The sequence below is a fragment of the Vulpes lagopus genome, chromosome 6 (genome assembly GCF_018345385.1).
Source record: "Vulpes lagopus strain Blue_001 chromosome 6, ASM1834538v1, whole genome shotgun sequence".
In the NCBI taxonomy this organism is placed as follows: Eukaryota; Metazoa; Chordata; class Mammalia; order Carnivora; family Canidae; genus Vulpes; species Vulpes lagopus.
In genome coordinates this window covers 39,784,053-39,797,939 of record NC_054829.1, presented here as the reverse complement: position 1 = coordinate 39,797,939, position 13,887 = coordinate 39,784,053, and the positions used below count along the sequence as shown (strand labels likewise).

Genomic DNA, 13,887 nt, shown 5'->3' with positions numbered 1-13,887 from the left:
TTTTTAAAGGATTTTATTTATTCATGAGAGACACAGAGAGGCAGAGACATAGGCAGAGGGAGAAGCAGGCTCCCTGCAGGGAGGCTGATATGGGACTCAACCCTGGGACTCCAGGATCATGCCCTGAGCCAAAGGCAGACACTTAACCATTGAGCCACCTAGGCGTCCCAAAAAACTGCCATCTTTTGATTGGAACATTTAGTAATGATCCCTATTAACTCTACACTGATTATTCACTCTATATTGCTAAGTTGTGAAGCTTAGAACTTTGACTTAGTTTCTTTACATTTGTTAAAACTCACAGTACTCTAGTGCTATTAAATCATTCTGAATGAATGTATTAAAAGATTTTATTCTCTTTGATTGCCTTTTGGTTTTTTTTATTATATATTTTAATCAACTTCATGTTCATGGATTCTGGCTGCTATGTTTTAGTGATTAAAATTCTTATAGAAACATAATTTTAAAGGACCTGTTGCCCTCTAGATGGTGAATACTCAATATTTATTGGCTGGTGGTTGCTTTGCTTTGATTATGGCTTTGAAAGACGAATCTTTTTTTTTTAATTTTTTTAAAGATTTTTAAAAAATATTTATTCATGAGAGATACACAGAGAGAGAGAGAGAGAGAGGCAGAGACACAGACAGAGGGAGAAGCAGGCTCCATGCAGGGAGCCTGACATGGGACTCGATCCTGGGTCTCCAGGATCACACTCCGGGCTGCAGGCAGCGCTAAACTGCTGCGCCACCAGGGCTGCCCTTTGAGAGACAAATCTAATTGTTCTTTTAGAATGTAGAAAAGTGGTACTCTGAAATTATAATAATTTATATGGATGAAAGATATTAGTGTTTTGCTTATTTCTCCATAATTTTGCTAAGTTTTAAATAAGAATTTTCCCAAACATTGGTTTATAAGTAGTCTATCAGGGCAGGGAATATTTTATTAAAACCCATAATATATTTAACTGCAGCTAAGACTTTGACATTATAAGAAGAGATCATTAGATTTATATAATTAGTAAAAAGTAACACTTAAATAGGTATTTGTAGGAATAGGTTTTTTTTTTTTTTTTACATGAATGTTTCCATTGTTTCCCTACACCCAGGAACCAATTTGTGGTTATTTATCTAGTTTCCTTCCTTAAATAAATTTCATTTTCTTATTTTCAGGGGTTGCAAAGTCTTATTTACAGAGGCCATGCAAGAAGGGCAAATGAGAAAAGCAGGCTAATGTGATAGAAGGAGGGATGGTGGGCCTGAGACAAAATAAAATTCTATGAATCATTTAAATATATATAAATTTCTTTAAACTGCTGTGTTCTCAAAACAAAAAACCTCTGCCATGTGACTTTGGAACCTCTAGTTTATCTTCATTCAACAATAACAAATTAGAGCATTTGTATGTGGGTTATGTTTATTTTTATTTTTTTAAAGACTTTATTTATTCATAGAGACAGAGAGAGAGAGAGAGAGAGAGAGAGAGAGAGAGGCAGAGACACAGGCAGAGAGAGAAGCAGGCACCACGCAAAGAGCCTGACATGGGACTCAATCTCGGGTCTCCGGGGTCACGCCATGGGCTGCAGGTGGCGCTAAACTGCTGCGCCACCGGGGCTGCCCCGTGGGTTATTTTTAAATAATAAATATGTTTGTAATTATTGTGCTTATCTATCAAATACATTTGTGTGGGCCACATGGTACTTTGATGTATTTTTTTTTTAAAAACTAAACCAAATGAGGTGAAAATGTTCTTACCTGATTCCTGAACCTTTTCCTCATGGCTAGTCTTAATCCCTATGTTGATATTCAAGGGTAGGGTTGGAGTCATAGATGAATGAAGGGTAAAGATTGTGTATCTTGACAGTTGTATCAAATCAACACTATAAAAAATATGACTTAAAGTCTAGCATTGTAGAGTTTGGAGGAAATTCATATTTTCCAGCTTTGTTAAAAATTCCTTTATGTTGGGTTCATAAAACAACAACAAAATATGAATTGAAAAAGACTATATATATCACCCTATTCACTGGTCTAAGTATTTATGCATTTTGCCTTTACAGCCTGAGGAAGAACTTGATCCTGAAGAGAGGGACAACTTCCTCCAACAGCTTTATAAGTTTATGGAAGACAGAGGTAATTATTTGATGGTCATTATTTAAAAGCAATCATTTCTTTTACAATTTTACATTCTAGGTTCATGAATTATTTTTGTTAGAATCATGGGTATATGGATTTGGATTTCAAGTAAAGCCTAAGGATCAGTTAGAGTTGAAATAAGTATTTGGAATTAAAAAACTGTTAATATCTATTTTGAGCAGAAATATATAGGTTGTATGGGTATAATTATACTTAGTCTACTTGGGACTTCTAAAACCAAAAAATATAATAATATTTCAGTGATGGAAGGTGAACAGTCATAATATAATCCACATACCCATTAGTTATTAATGCTATCTTTGCAGCAAGTAAACTAGCCTGATCCTCAGTCTCAACAAATGAAACAAAATAGATCAATTCTTACCTAAATTGAATACGGTTTTTAATAGACTTAAATTGAAATACAGCCTTTATAAATTATTCCTTTTGACATTAAATTAGTTCTGGAAAATCCTCCAATAAACTGGTCCTAGGCATTCTGTGACTTTGAGACATCATCCTTCAGATTACTGCTAACACTCTTAACATTTGTGTTCAAGCAATGAAAATGAGTCCATGCCCTAAATTGTACCCTTTCCATTGTGTATGTTCTTGCCCAGGCTTCTTGAACCAGAAGCATTGTTGGCTGCACCTTGCAGTTGTAAGTCTTAGTTGTACCTAATTCAGTCACAGGTGATTTTATTAGTTGTGAGAGACATGATGAGTCATAGATATAAATCTAAAGACCATCATAGTGCTGTATAAAGAATATAGAGAATATTTTGTGTTGTCTTACATAATTTAAGGTTCTTTAAATATATGCTTCTGATTAATAAAACTTGGGAAATTAGAAATTGGAAAGTTTTTTATTGATAGCCTTGTAATAATAGCATTTTCCACTTAAATAAAAATATTTATCCTACTTTCATGTTAAAAAGGTACTCCAATCAACAAACCACCTGTGTTGGGCTATAAAGATCTCAATCTCTTCAAACTCTTTAGACTGGTTTATCATCAAGGTGGATGTGACAATGTAAGTATAGATATAATGAAAAGTTAAATTATTTATGTTGCAGTTATATGCACTGTAGGTGATAAACACATTTTCTTAACCTAGAATATTAGTGTAAAGATTATTTCCTTTTGTAAATGTTAACAAATAAAAACTTAATTTTCCAGATTGATAGTGGTGCTGTATGGAAGCAAATTTATATGGACCTTGGCATTCCTATTTTGAATTCAGCTGCTTCCTACAATGTAAAAACTGCTTATAGAAAGTAAGTAGTATAGTTTATTCATCAAAGAATACATATTACAGGAATATTTTTCATTTAATTTGTTAGCAGTTAAACAAAAACACATCTAGGAACATTTAGTTAGAGAAAGTATATAAAAAGTTTTAGGTTAATAGATATTAGTGACTGAACGTTATTTCATCGCACCAAGTCTACTTTATTCCATTTCTCGTGTTGCCTTGATTTCCTTTTCAAAGTCTGGGATGTGGTACGTTAATAGTATGAGACAATGATACATGTTTATAGAGTTATATTACTTATGTTGAATAGCCTTCATATCAAAACTATTATAGCTTTTTCAGGAAGAAATTTTATGATCAGTATTTCTGTTTATAATCCTGTATAAAGCACTGAGAAACTAGTAATAGAAAAAGTACTTTAAAAAAAAGTCTCGAGTATTACTTTATAAAAATATGTGTGTTTAATAATATAGTATTTAAGTTAAATGTAAAGACAAAGATTTCTTAAAATGAAATACTGTTTGTTTAGGTATCTCTATGGTTTTGAGGAGTACTGTCGTTCTGCAAATATTCAGTTCAGAACTGTTCACCACCATGAACCAAAAGTAAAAGAAGAAAAAAAAGACTTAGAAGAATCAATGGAAGAGGCTTTAAAAGTAGATCAAGAAATGCCTTTAGTGGAAGTGAAGAGTGAACCTGAGGAAAATATTGATTCAAACAGTGAAAGTGAAAGAGAAGAAATAGAATTAAAATCTCCAAGAGTAAGTACTTAATATTAGTTTTACCTGGTTTATTTTAAACATTAAATTTTTATTATGGACATTTTCAGATCCACACAAAAATAAGCCAGTGAACTTAGTTTATTTTCCAGTATTGAGTTGTGCATTAGGCAGACTAGCCTGGCCAGTTTTTTCTAGATACAGTACATCTTCTTTCTTCTACCTAAAATACCATTCCTCTTGTTGTTTTCTATTTACGTCTGTTCAGATCATTCTCATCTGTGGTCAGTCTCACATATTTACTTCTTTCAAGTCTTACTAAAAGTCACCTCCCTAAAGCCTGTCCTGATCACCTTATCTAAAATTGTAACCTACCCCCTGTCTTTGGTATTTGCAATGTCTCTAATGTTACTCTTTTTATCTGCAATCAACTTTATATTCTCTTTATCGTATTTGTTTTTTTTATGCTGCTCTGCACTAGAATCACACTCCATGAGGGCAGGGATTAATATTTGTTCTGTTCGTTGACAGACCGCAGGCATCTAGAATAGTGCTTCATCTATAATTAAGGACTTACTAACTAGTTGTTGAATGAATGATTTCCTCCTTGTAATATTTGTGCCTCCAGTTGGATGGGATCTTTTCTTTCTCTATTACCCCACAGGACACTGTACATACATTTCTTGTGCCAGTTTTTTATGCTTTGTCTTATTTTCTAGTCCTGTGCATGCTGATTTTGTCTTCTAACCTTGCTCTTCTTCTCCCTTAGTATATAATTCCTTTGTAGAGATTGTCATCCATTGTTTTTGATCATTGTTGAATGATGTCTACATGGTAGGATCTATCAAATTTTAGGAGAAAAAATTTTTTATCACACTATCAATGGCATTCATTTACTGTTACATCTTTTTTTTTTTTTTTTTTAAGTTTTTATGTATTTATTTGAAAGAGAGAGTGAGAGAGAGAGAGAGAAGGAACAGAGGGAATGGGCAGAAGGAGATGCCCTGCTGAGCAGGGAGCCTGATGCAGAGCTCAATCCTGGGACTCCAGGACCGTGACCTGAGCTGAAGGCAGACACTTTGCCAACTGAGCCACCCAAGTGCCCCTGTTACATCTTATTTTTTAGTGAAATCATGTTTAGTCAAAGAAGAAATGAAATTACCTCTTTTAGTTGCTCAGAAACCATTTTTTTAAAACTGTCCATTTTGACCATCATCCAGTAAATGGAATCTTCCAGTGAATTTCATGAAACATTCAAATTGGTTTGCTTAATTTCTTTTTAATTTTTATTTTTAATTTTAAAAAATTGTGGTAAATACACATACTATGTATCCTCTTAACCATTTTTAAGCATCAGTTCTGTGGCATTAACTATATTCCTAGTGTTTTGCACTCATCACCACTGTCTCTTGCCAGTACCTTTTTCATCTTGCAAAACTGAAACTAGCCATTAAACAGTAACTCCCCATTCACCTCTACCCCAGATTGTGGCAAAACCATTCTACTCTGTCTCTATGAATTTGACTACTCTAGGTACCTCATATATATGGAATCTTACAGCTTTGTCCTTTTTTGACTGGCTTATTTCACTCAGTATAATGTCTCTCAGGTTCATTCCTGTGTATGTGTCACAATTTCCTTCCTTTTTAAAACTGAATTCCTTCCTAAGACTGATTGTTTCTCATTATATGTATTTTGGACATACTTTCCTGTCATTAAAGATGTTCCTCATCTTATGTAAATTATCTTCAGAGTACTACATAATATACATATACCATAAATTGACCTTCCTTAAAATTTTCTCCAATTTTTTATGATTACAAAAAGTGCTGCAATAAATATACTTGTAAAAATTCCTCCTCATTGGTCTGAATATAGAGGGAAGACTTCTAAGAATGGGATTTCTAGGGCACCTGGCTGGCTCAGTCAGAAGAGTATGTGACTCTTGATCTCAGGGTTGTGAGTTCAAGCCCCACGTTTTGAGATTACTTAAATAAGTAACTTAAGAAAAAGGTATATAGGTCTAAAGTCTGATAGATAGCAGTTGTTTTCATTCATTTACCTACACATATTTAAAGAACAGTTGCTCTGTGCATAGGATATGGAAGTATATAAGACCATCTCTGCCCTCATGGAATTTACATTTTAGTTCTTTGTGAAAAGAAAAATACACTTTTTTTCTAACTTTGAAGTTTATTTTTTTATTTTTTAAAGATTTTATTTACTCGTGAGGGACGGAGAGAGAGAAAAAGAGAGAGAGGCAGAGACACAGGCAGAGGGAGAAGCAGCTTCCATGCAGGGAGCCTGATGTGGGACTTGGTCCTGGGACTCTGGGATCTCACCCTGAGTGGAAGGCAGACATGCTTAAGCCCTGAGCCACCCAGGGGTCCCTAACTTTCAAGTTTAAATAGCACATAGGAACTAGGGAAAACATTTGTTATACTGCTGAAATACTAGTTGTTATTTTAGTACTCTGTAAGTTGTTGGTCCCCCCTTTTTTATTTTTAAAGATTTTATTTATTTACTCATGAGAAACACACACAGAGAGAGAGAGAGAGAGAGAGAGAGAGAGAGAGAGACAGGCAGAGGGAGAAGCAGGCTCCATGTAGGGAGCCTGATGCAGGACTCAATCCTGGGACTCCAGGATCATACTCTGGGCCAAAGGCATGCACTAAACCTCTGAGCTACCCAGGGATTCCCCCCTCCCCCCTTTTTTAAAGATTTTATTTGTTGGCCCCTTTTCTATCCTCACTTTATTCCAAGTAGAGGGAAACTGCCAGTGTGTAGCGGTGGACCTGAAGGAGAATTTAGGAGAGAATAAAATGGCTCAGCAGTTTCACAGTCAGTTGAGCATACAAGAGGCTAAATGAAAGCTTCTGGGAAAGAACAAATTACTGCCAGCCCAGTGAGCTCCAAATACTTATTCAAAGAAATCAGCTCACCTGTTGGCCATGGATGCATTTTAGTCCTTTTATTTTTAAAATTTATTTTTATTTTTTTTTAGAGAGAGAGAGCAAGAATGCTGGGGTTGGGAGGTAGGCAGAAGGAAAGGGAGAGAGAATCTCAAGTAGGTTCTACACCCAGTGTAGAGCTGGATGTGGGGCTCAGTCTCACAACCCTGAGATCATGACCCGACCTGAAATCAAAAGTTAGACACCCAACCGACTGAGCCACCCATGCACCCCTATTCAGTCCTTTTAAAATGTAGTCACACAGAAATACAGTGATAATGTAAATTTTATCTTAAAAATGGTAGATTAGACATCATAGAACTTTTAAAGAGCCCATAATTTAGGGGGCTGATTTATTTTTAAATTATTATTAACTTGCATCATTGATACTTAATTATTTTAGAACTTTCACTGTAGTCAAGAAATATTAAAAGTGTGATAAAATAATGCCAAGTGAAATAAGTCTAACAAAGATAAATACTGTATGATTTCACTATATGTGGAAAATAAAAGCAAACAGAAACATACTTGTGAATAGAAAGGACAAACTGGTGGTTGCCAGAGGGAAAGGGGTGTGGGGATAGACAAAATAAGTAAAAGAGATTAAGAAGCACAGACTAACAGTTATAAAATTAATCACAAGGATGAAAAGTATAACATAGGGAATATAGTCAATAATATTGTGATAACTGGTGACAGGTGGTATCTACACTTATTATGGTGAGCACTGCAGAATGTGTATAATTCTCAAATCACTGCGTTGTATACCTGAAGTTAATATAACATAGTATGTCAACTATCTTTCAATTAAAAAATTTATTGTAGTCAAGAAATATTAAAAGTGAGATAAAATAATGTAGTCAACAAAGGAGGAAATTTTTTTTTTCTGTAGCATGTAGCCAAGGATCATAGTAGACATGGACATAATTAATTTACATGGGTTGAAAGGAAAAGCACGCAGTGGTTGATGGGCTGTCATTGTCACGTCTCAAGACAGAGAAACAGCTAGTCATTGCGAAGATTTGTGAAGGTTTAAGAAGCATTTTCTGCCTTTCTCCCCTTTTGTTTGTAGTGATAGCCATTTTAAAGCTTTTACCCTTTCTACTAGGGACGAAGGAGACTAGCTCGAGATGCAAATTCTATTAAAAAGGAAATTGAAGAAGAGAAAACGGAAGACAAATTAAAAGACAATGATATTGAAAATAAGGATGTAGTTGATGACTATGAAACCGCAGAGAAAAAAGAAAATGAGCTACTACTGGGAAGAAAAACCACACCAAAGCCGAAGGAGAAGAAAATTAAAAAGCAGGAGGATTCTGATAAAGACTCAGATGAAGAGGAAGAGAAAAGCCAAGAGAGGTACTTTATCTTATATTTGTTCTCCAGAAGCACCTGTCTGGGGTACAGCAGCGCTCTGTTCCTGCTTAGAGATTCAGGTTTGAGGGAATGTTTTCTTATTGGGACTTCCATTCCTCTTGTCTAATGAAGGTGAGACACATTGTGAAGATGATGTGTATCGCCTTTCGGAATTGGAGAATATACTGGTCGCACCATTTTAATAGCACTTGTGCCCTAAACAGTGGCCTCAAAGAAGGCTGCGCCACCCAGTCAAAAGAAAGGTCCTGCAGTTGACAGCAGGGAAGGGAGCTGGAGAAAAATGGAGGAAGTGGACAAGAGGAAACAGCGACAGCAAAAATTCCATTTTAAAAAAGGTACAATGTGGGAAAGCTAACAAACACATGGGTGCACAGTACTAGCCAATGTTTCTGTGTGTTAGCTTGATCTAAGACATTTTTCTTTTTCAAGTTATTGTATTGGAATAAGTGGCATGCACCCCTGATTCTAGCTTGGAAAATACATTCTTGCCCCACATCACACCAATAAATTTCAGTTTTTTTAATGTCCATCCTGTTTGCTGTTGAGTGTTGGTATTTTTTTTTCCATGTATTATACATGTATGGACTGAACTGACTTAAAAATAACCAAAGATGAGGCAGTCCAGCTAGATCAAAGTAATGTCCGACTGTGTTTAGTTGGCCATTTATGTGTTGTCAAATGGATTTACTAATTTTTATATGCTACTAAAAAATGAATTGTAATTCAGCAACAACAGCATAACACATTTTCTTGTAACATAAACTCTTCTCCATAGTTACTTTTCAGTTATTACATTATATAATAAATTTTCTAGAAATCTGAGTTGTTAAGCAAAATTGGGGAAATAGCCTGCTGCATCCAGTTAGTGGCTGATACCCATCTGAAAATTAACCACTGAGAAAATATTTAGAAAATGAGGGATGACTGGTGAGTGGAAGAGGTAATTTTATGTATCAGTACAAATAGGTACGAGAGCTGTTCACAATTACATGTGAATTAGATTTGTAAATAAATAAAGTTCTGTAGTGAAATAGGATTAGTATTAGGTAAACTGGGAGGAGATAATTAGAATTGCATATAATGATGCAAGTGTAGTATTTCAAACATTTGGACAATAAATTTTAAGCAAAGGTGAACCACTAAAAAAAAAGTAGGGCTTAATTATAGTTTGAAGTTTTGTTAAAAATAAACATCAAAATAAACATCAAAAAAAAAAAAATAAACATCAAAATGTGTTATATGTATATAATAAAACAAGTAACATATGAATATAAAATATATGGCTTTAAAAACCTTTATAGTTGATATGTTAATAGAACAGATACTTATTTCAGAGAAAATTTCACAGACTTGAATATGAAGAACAATATTCCCTTTTATTAAAGAATGAATGTATACAAAAACATAGTCTGTATTCTCATTCTGTAACAGGAATCATGGAAACAGATTTTTTTTTATCTGTTGTGATTTCTGTTTGAAGTAGTTTCTTAGTATTTTGAAATTGCCTTATCAGGATATAATTTGGAAGGAGTCCTTTAAGAAAAAACATTCCCAGGGCAAATGGAGTTGAAAAAGCTTCTTCTTGTTGGTTCCCTAGTGGTCCCCAAATTAATGCCTATGTTTATCAGAGCACAATGTCTCTTCTGAAGCATTTAAAACTCTAGGACACTAGGATGATCTGTGGTGCAAATCTCTTCTGAATCCTTGCAGGGTTAATATAGAATGTTTTGTTTGTAAAAATATGTGAAATATTGTTGGACCTCCCTATGTCAATCTCTTTTATACCTGATTATTTGAAACAAAAGCTATGAGAGAGGAGTAAAAACACATAGAAATCAATACAAGCTACACAGAGCTTTGTTCTCCTGGTGCTATCTCACAGTTTCAACAAGTGGCCTAATATTCAAATATCTATTGTTTCTTTGTTAGGGTAGAGTGACCTTTAAAATACAAACTAGTTTAAAAGATAGTTACTAAGGTACATAGTCTTGTCCGTTATTCTGCACACTAAAATTTAGTTTTGAAGAACCATGCCAAATTGAGCAGAGTAGTAGATTTAAGACAATTTAGTTGCAGAGTACAAACTATCTTTAGATAATTTTCACATAATAAGGTGGCACTTGAGTATGAATCCTAAAGACTTTTTCAAAGCATATGGATCTTTTTTTTTTTTTAATTTTTATTTATTTATGATAGGCACACAGTGAGAGAGAGAGGCAGAGACATAGGCAGAGGGAGAAGCAGGCTCCATGCACCGGGAGCCCGACGTGGGATTCGATCCCAGGTCTCCAGGATCGCGCCCTGGGCCAAAGGCAGGCGCTAAACCGCTGCGCCACCCAGGGATCCCATATGGATCTTTTATCAAAAATGATTAATCTGACTATGCATCATCATTAAATGTGATTATTGATTGGCCTTGAAGAAATCTAGATTTACTTGTGGTACAGTGCACCTTTACATAACAAATAAATAAATTCCTTAGTAGGTAGTCCATAAAAATCTTCTCCTTCTCCTCCTTCTTCTCCTCCTCCACTGACATGCTATTAAGGTAATACTTAGGTTTTGACTATCCTACATGTTGGTTTCTTTTAGCATATGTTAGTTTGTTCTCCATTAAATTATTAGTAGCATTATCAATGTTGTAACTTGCCGCAGGGAAGAAACTGAAAGCAAATGTGACTCTGAAGGGGAGGAAGATGAGGAAGACATGGAACCCTGCCTAACAGGAACCAAAGTGAAAGTAAAATATGGCCGAGGGAAAACGCAGAAAATCTATGAAGCTAGTATTAAAAGCACTGAAATTGATGATGGAGAAGTTTTATACTTGGTACATTACTATGGATGGAATGTCAGGTAAGCAAAAAATGTATTTTCTTACCTTTGAAATTTCTTTGTATGGTTCAAACAGATTAATGTTGTGGACTAAAGCAAATGGTATATAGGTATTTACAAAGCACGCTTTTTATTTTTTATTTCTTAAGATTTCATTTATTTGAGAAACAGAATGAGTGAGAGACAGAGAGAAAGAGAGCACATGAACAGGGTCAGAGGGAGAAGCAGGCTCCTCTGCTGAGCAGAGAGCCTGATGTGAGGCTCAATCCCAGGAGCCTGAGATAATGAACTGAGTCAAAGGCAGATGTTTAACCAACTGACACCCCCAAAAGCACACCTTTTATCTGGATTCTCCAACTTTCAACATCCCCACTGCTTTACCAGCTATGTCAGTACTTCTGCCCTACCAAGATCCTATCTATAGTTGAATAGGTTGGATTTATTATTCATTTGCAGCGAATGAGAAAACATAGTATGGGATACCATAGAGCCTCTCAATAAGAAGTCGTTAGCTGAATAATATGAGTCCAGGGCACTGCCTCTGAGGACAGCAATAGCTCAGGATTTTGTGGAAACAATCGTGTAGGACATGGGCAGAGAGGCAGGCCTGTAGCTCTCAATAGTGCAGGTGGTTTATTACATTTATTCGAAGTAAGCTTGTATCAAGCATTATAATAATTCTAAATTGGTTAATTTAAAAATGTTAGAAAAAACTCAGATTTGGGCTTGGTAGGTGATTTGGGGAAGGGTTTAAGAAGTAGGCTTTGTTCTGGATTAGATATGGTCATGAAGTGGTGATAATTCTGTGATTGGTTATCTTAATAAATCTTATCTAGAAGGAGCAGAGACTAGACCTAGGTTAGTGTTGTAATTGGTTAAGAAGCAGCAGTCATTCAAGATAAAAAGGATGTTGGTCATTTTTGTGGCTTGGACAGTGTTCCTTATTTTCCTGTAAATGTTTAGACACTATTATGAAGTGGTCTTGGTTTTGTCTTGATCCATCATGGTCATGGAGCAGACTTGTCTGATGTTGATGTTCTGTGAAATTATTGATGTTCAACAGAACAACAGAACCTAGCTATGAGTGCTGGATCAGGCTCTGTAGCTAATAGTACTAGGCCAGTTCCTGAATGTCAGGGACTACTTTTCTTTCTCTTTTGGAAAGTCTTGTGTGCATAATATCTTGCTTGCCCTGTATTTTCTTGGAGCCAGAGTGCTTCAAGGTTTCCCTACATACTGGAAGTTTGCTCTGTTATGTGTCAATTCCCTCACCTCTAAATTGGGGAAGATAAAATACCTACTTTATAGAGATATTGTTAGAAATAGTGCTTAACATCCATATTAACATATAGAATGCTGAGAATAGTGCCTGGCATGTCGTAAGTGCTCAATAAATGTTGAGTGTTTTCTTTAGTGAAGGAGAGCTGGGTTTCTTTCATTTTGCATCATATTAAGAGTATAGGTTAGTGAATAGCATATAAAACTAACATTTCTCAAACCAGACCCTGTGCCCTTCATACTTATGCCAACACTAGAAACAAACTTTTTTTTTTAAGATTTTATTTATTTATTCATGAGAGACACAGAGAGAGAGAGAAAGAAGGAGAGAGGCAGAGACACAGGCAGAGGGAGAAGCAGGCTCCATGCAGGGAGCCTGACGTGGGACTCGATCTTGGATGTCCAGGATCAGGCCCTGGGCTGAAGGCAGTGCTAAACCGCTGAGCCACCCAGGCTGCCCGGAAACAAACTTAAAAAAAATGTTAAAAAGGAGTTTATTTACTTATTTTAGAGAGAGAGAGAGGGAAAGAGAGAGAGAGAGAGAGAGCATGAGCAAGGGGAGGTCAGAGGGAGAGAGAATCTCAGGCTGACTCCCTGCTGAGCACAGAGTCTTGATTGGGGAGGGGGGTTCTTGATCTCATGACCCTGAGTCGTGAGATCGTGACCTAAGCTGAAATCAAGCGTCAGACATTTAACCTAGTGAGCCACCTAGGTGCCCCGAAACAATGGTGATTTAAAAAAATGTTTACCATTGAATGTTTATAGTTGAGATACAATGATATATATGTTTCAGGCAACATGACATGATTCAATGATTCTATGCAAACTCTTAAATCCATCTCTAAGATCTATGCGTGTATGGTTGAATTGGGTGGGGGTGGGTGGGACTATTTTGTCAATCCTGAGTCACTGTCTTTATAGTTGCAGCACATGGTACCCTTCATTTTTCCTCTGCTTCTGTTCAGTTCCTCCCCATCCACTCTTTCTTACCCTCTTTGTGAGTCTGTTCTTCTGTTCTGCTTTATAGAATGCCTCTTCTTTCATCCTTCTTGCTTATCTTTTTAATGTTTTACTATGACTTTTCTCAACAGTCATTTTCTTATATGGTCATGTTCTTCCTAATTGGTTATCTTCCCAACTAGTTACATGTTTTGTGACTTTTCATTTTCCTTCCATACTCTTTAAAACTAGTATAATTCTGGTCTGATTATTGAAACATAGTCACTGTAGTTTCTAGAGAATCCAGTTGGATTTCTAAAACTGGGTAGCATTTGCAACTGTGAGGGAAGTCCTGATATGAGTTGAGAAATACTGGGACCACCCTTGGTTGGCAATATTAATGC

The 13,887-nt window shown here is 35.7% G+C and overlaps 1 protein-coding gene across 4 annotated transcripts in view; it reads left to right on the top strand.

Annotated features, from left to right (window-relative positions):
• The window catches only part of ARID4A (AT-rich interaction domain 4A), a 67,086-nt gene that overhangs the window by 36,780 nt on the left and 16,419 nt on the right, over nucleotides 1–13,887 (top strand). For all 4 annotated transcript variants that reach the window (XM_041758023.1, XM_041758021.1, XM_041758022.1 and 1 more), the window contains exons 12-17: nucleotides 2,057–2,129; nucleotides 3,071–3,165; nucleotides 3,312–3,409; nucleotides 3,917–4,148; nucleotides 8,166–8,416; nucleotides 11,090–11,287. In XM_041758023.1, coding sequence (XP_041613957.1) covers nucleotides 2,057–2,129; nucleotides 3,071–3,165; nucleotides 3,312–3,409; nucleotides 3,917–4,148; nucleotides 8,166–8,416; nucleotides 11,090–11,287 — 947 coding nt within the window. The remainder of the gene's footprint in view (nucleotides 1–2,056; nucleotides 2,130–3,070; nucleotides 3,166–3,311; nucleotides 3,410–3,916; nucleotides 4,149–8,165; nucleotides 8,417–11,089; nucleotides 11,288–13,887) is intronic.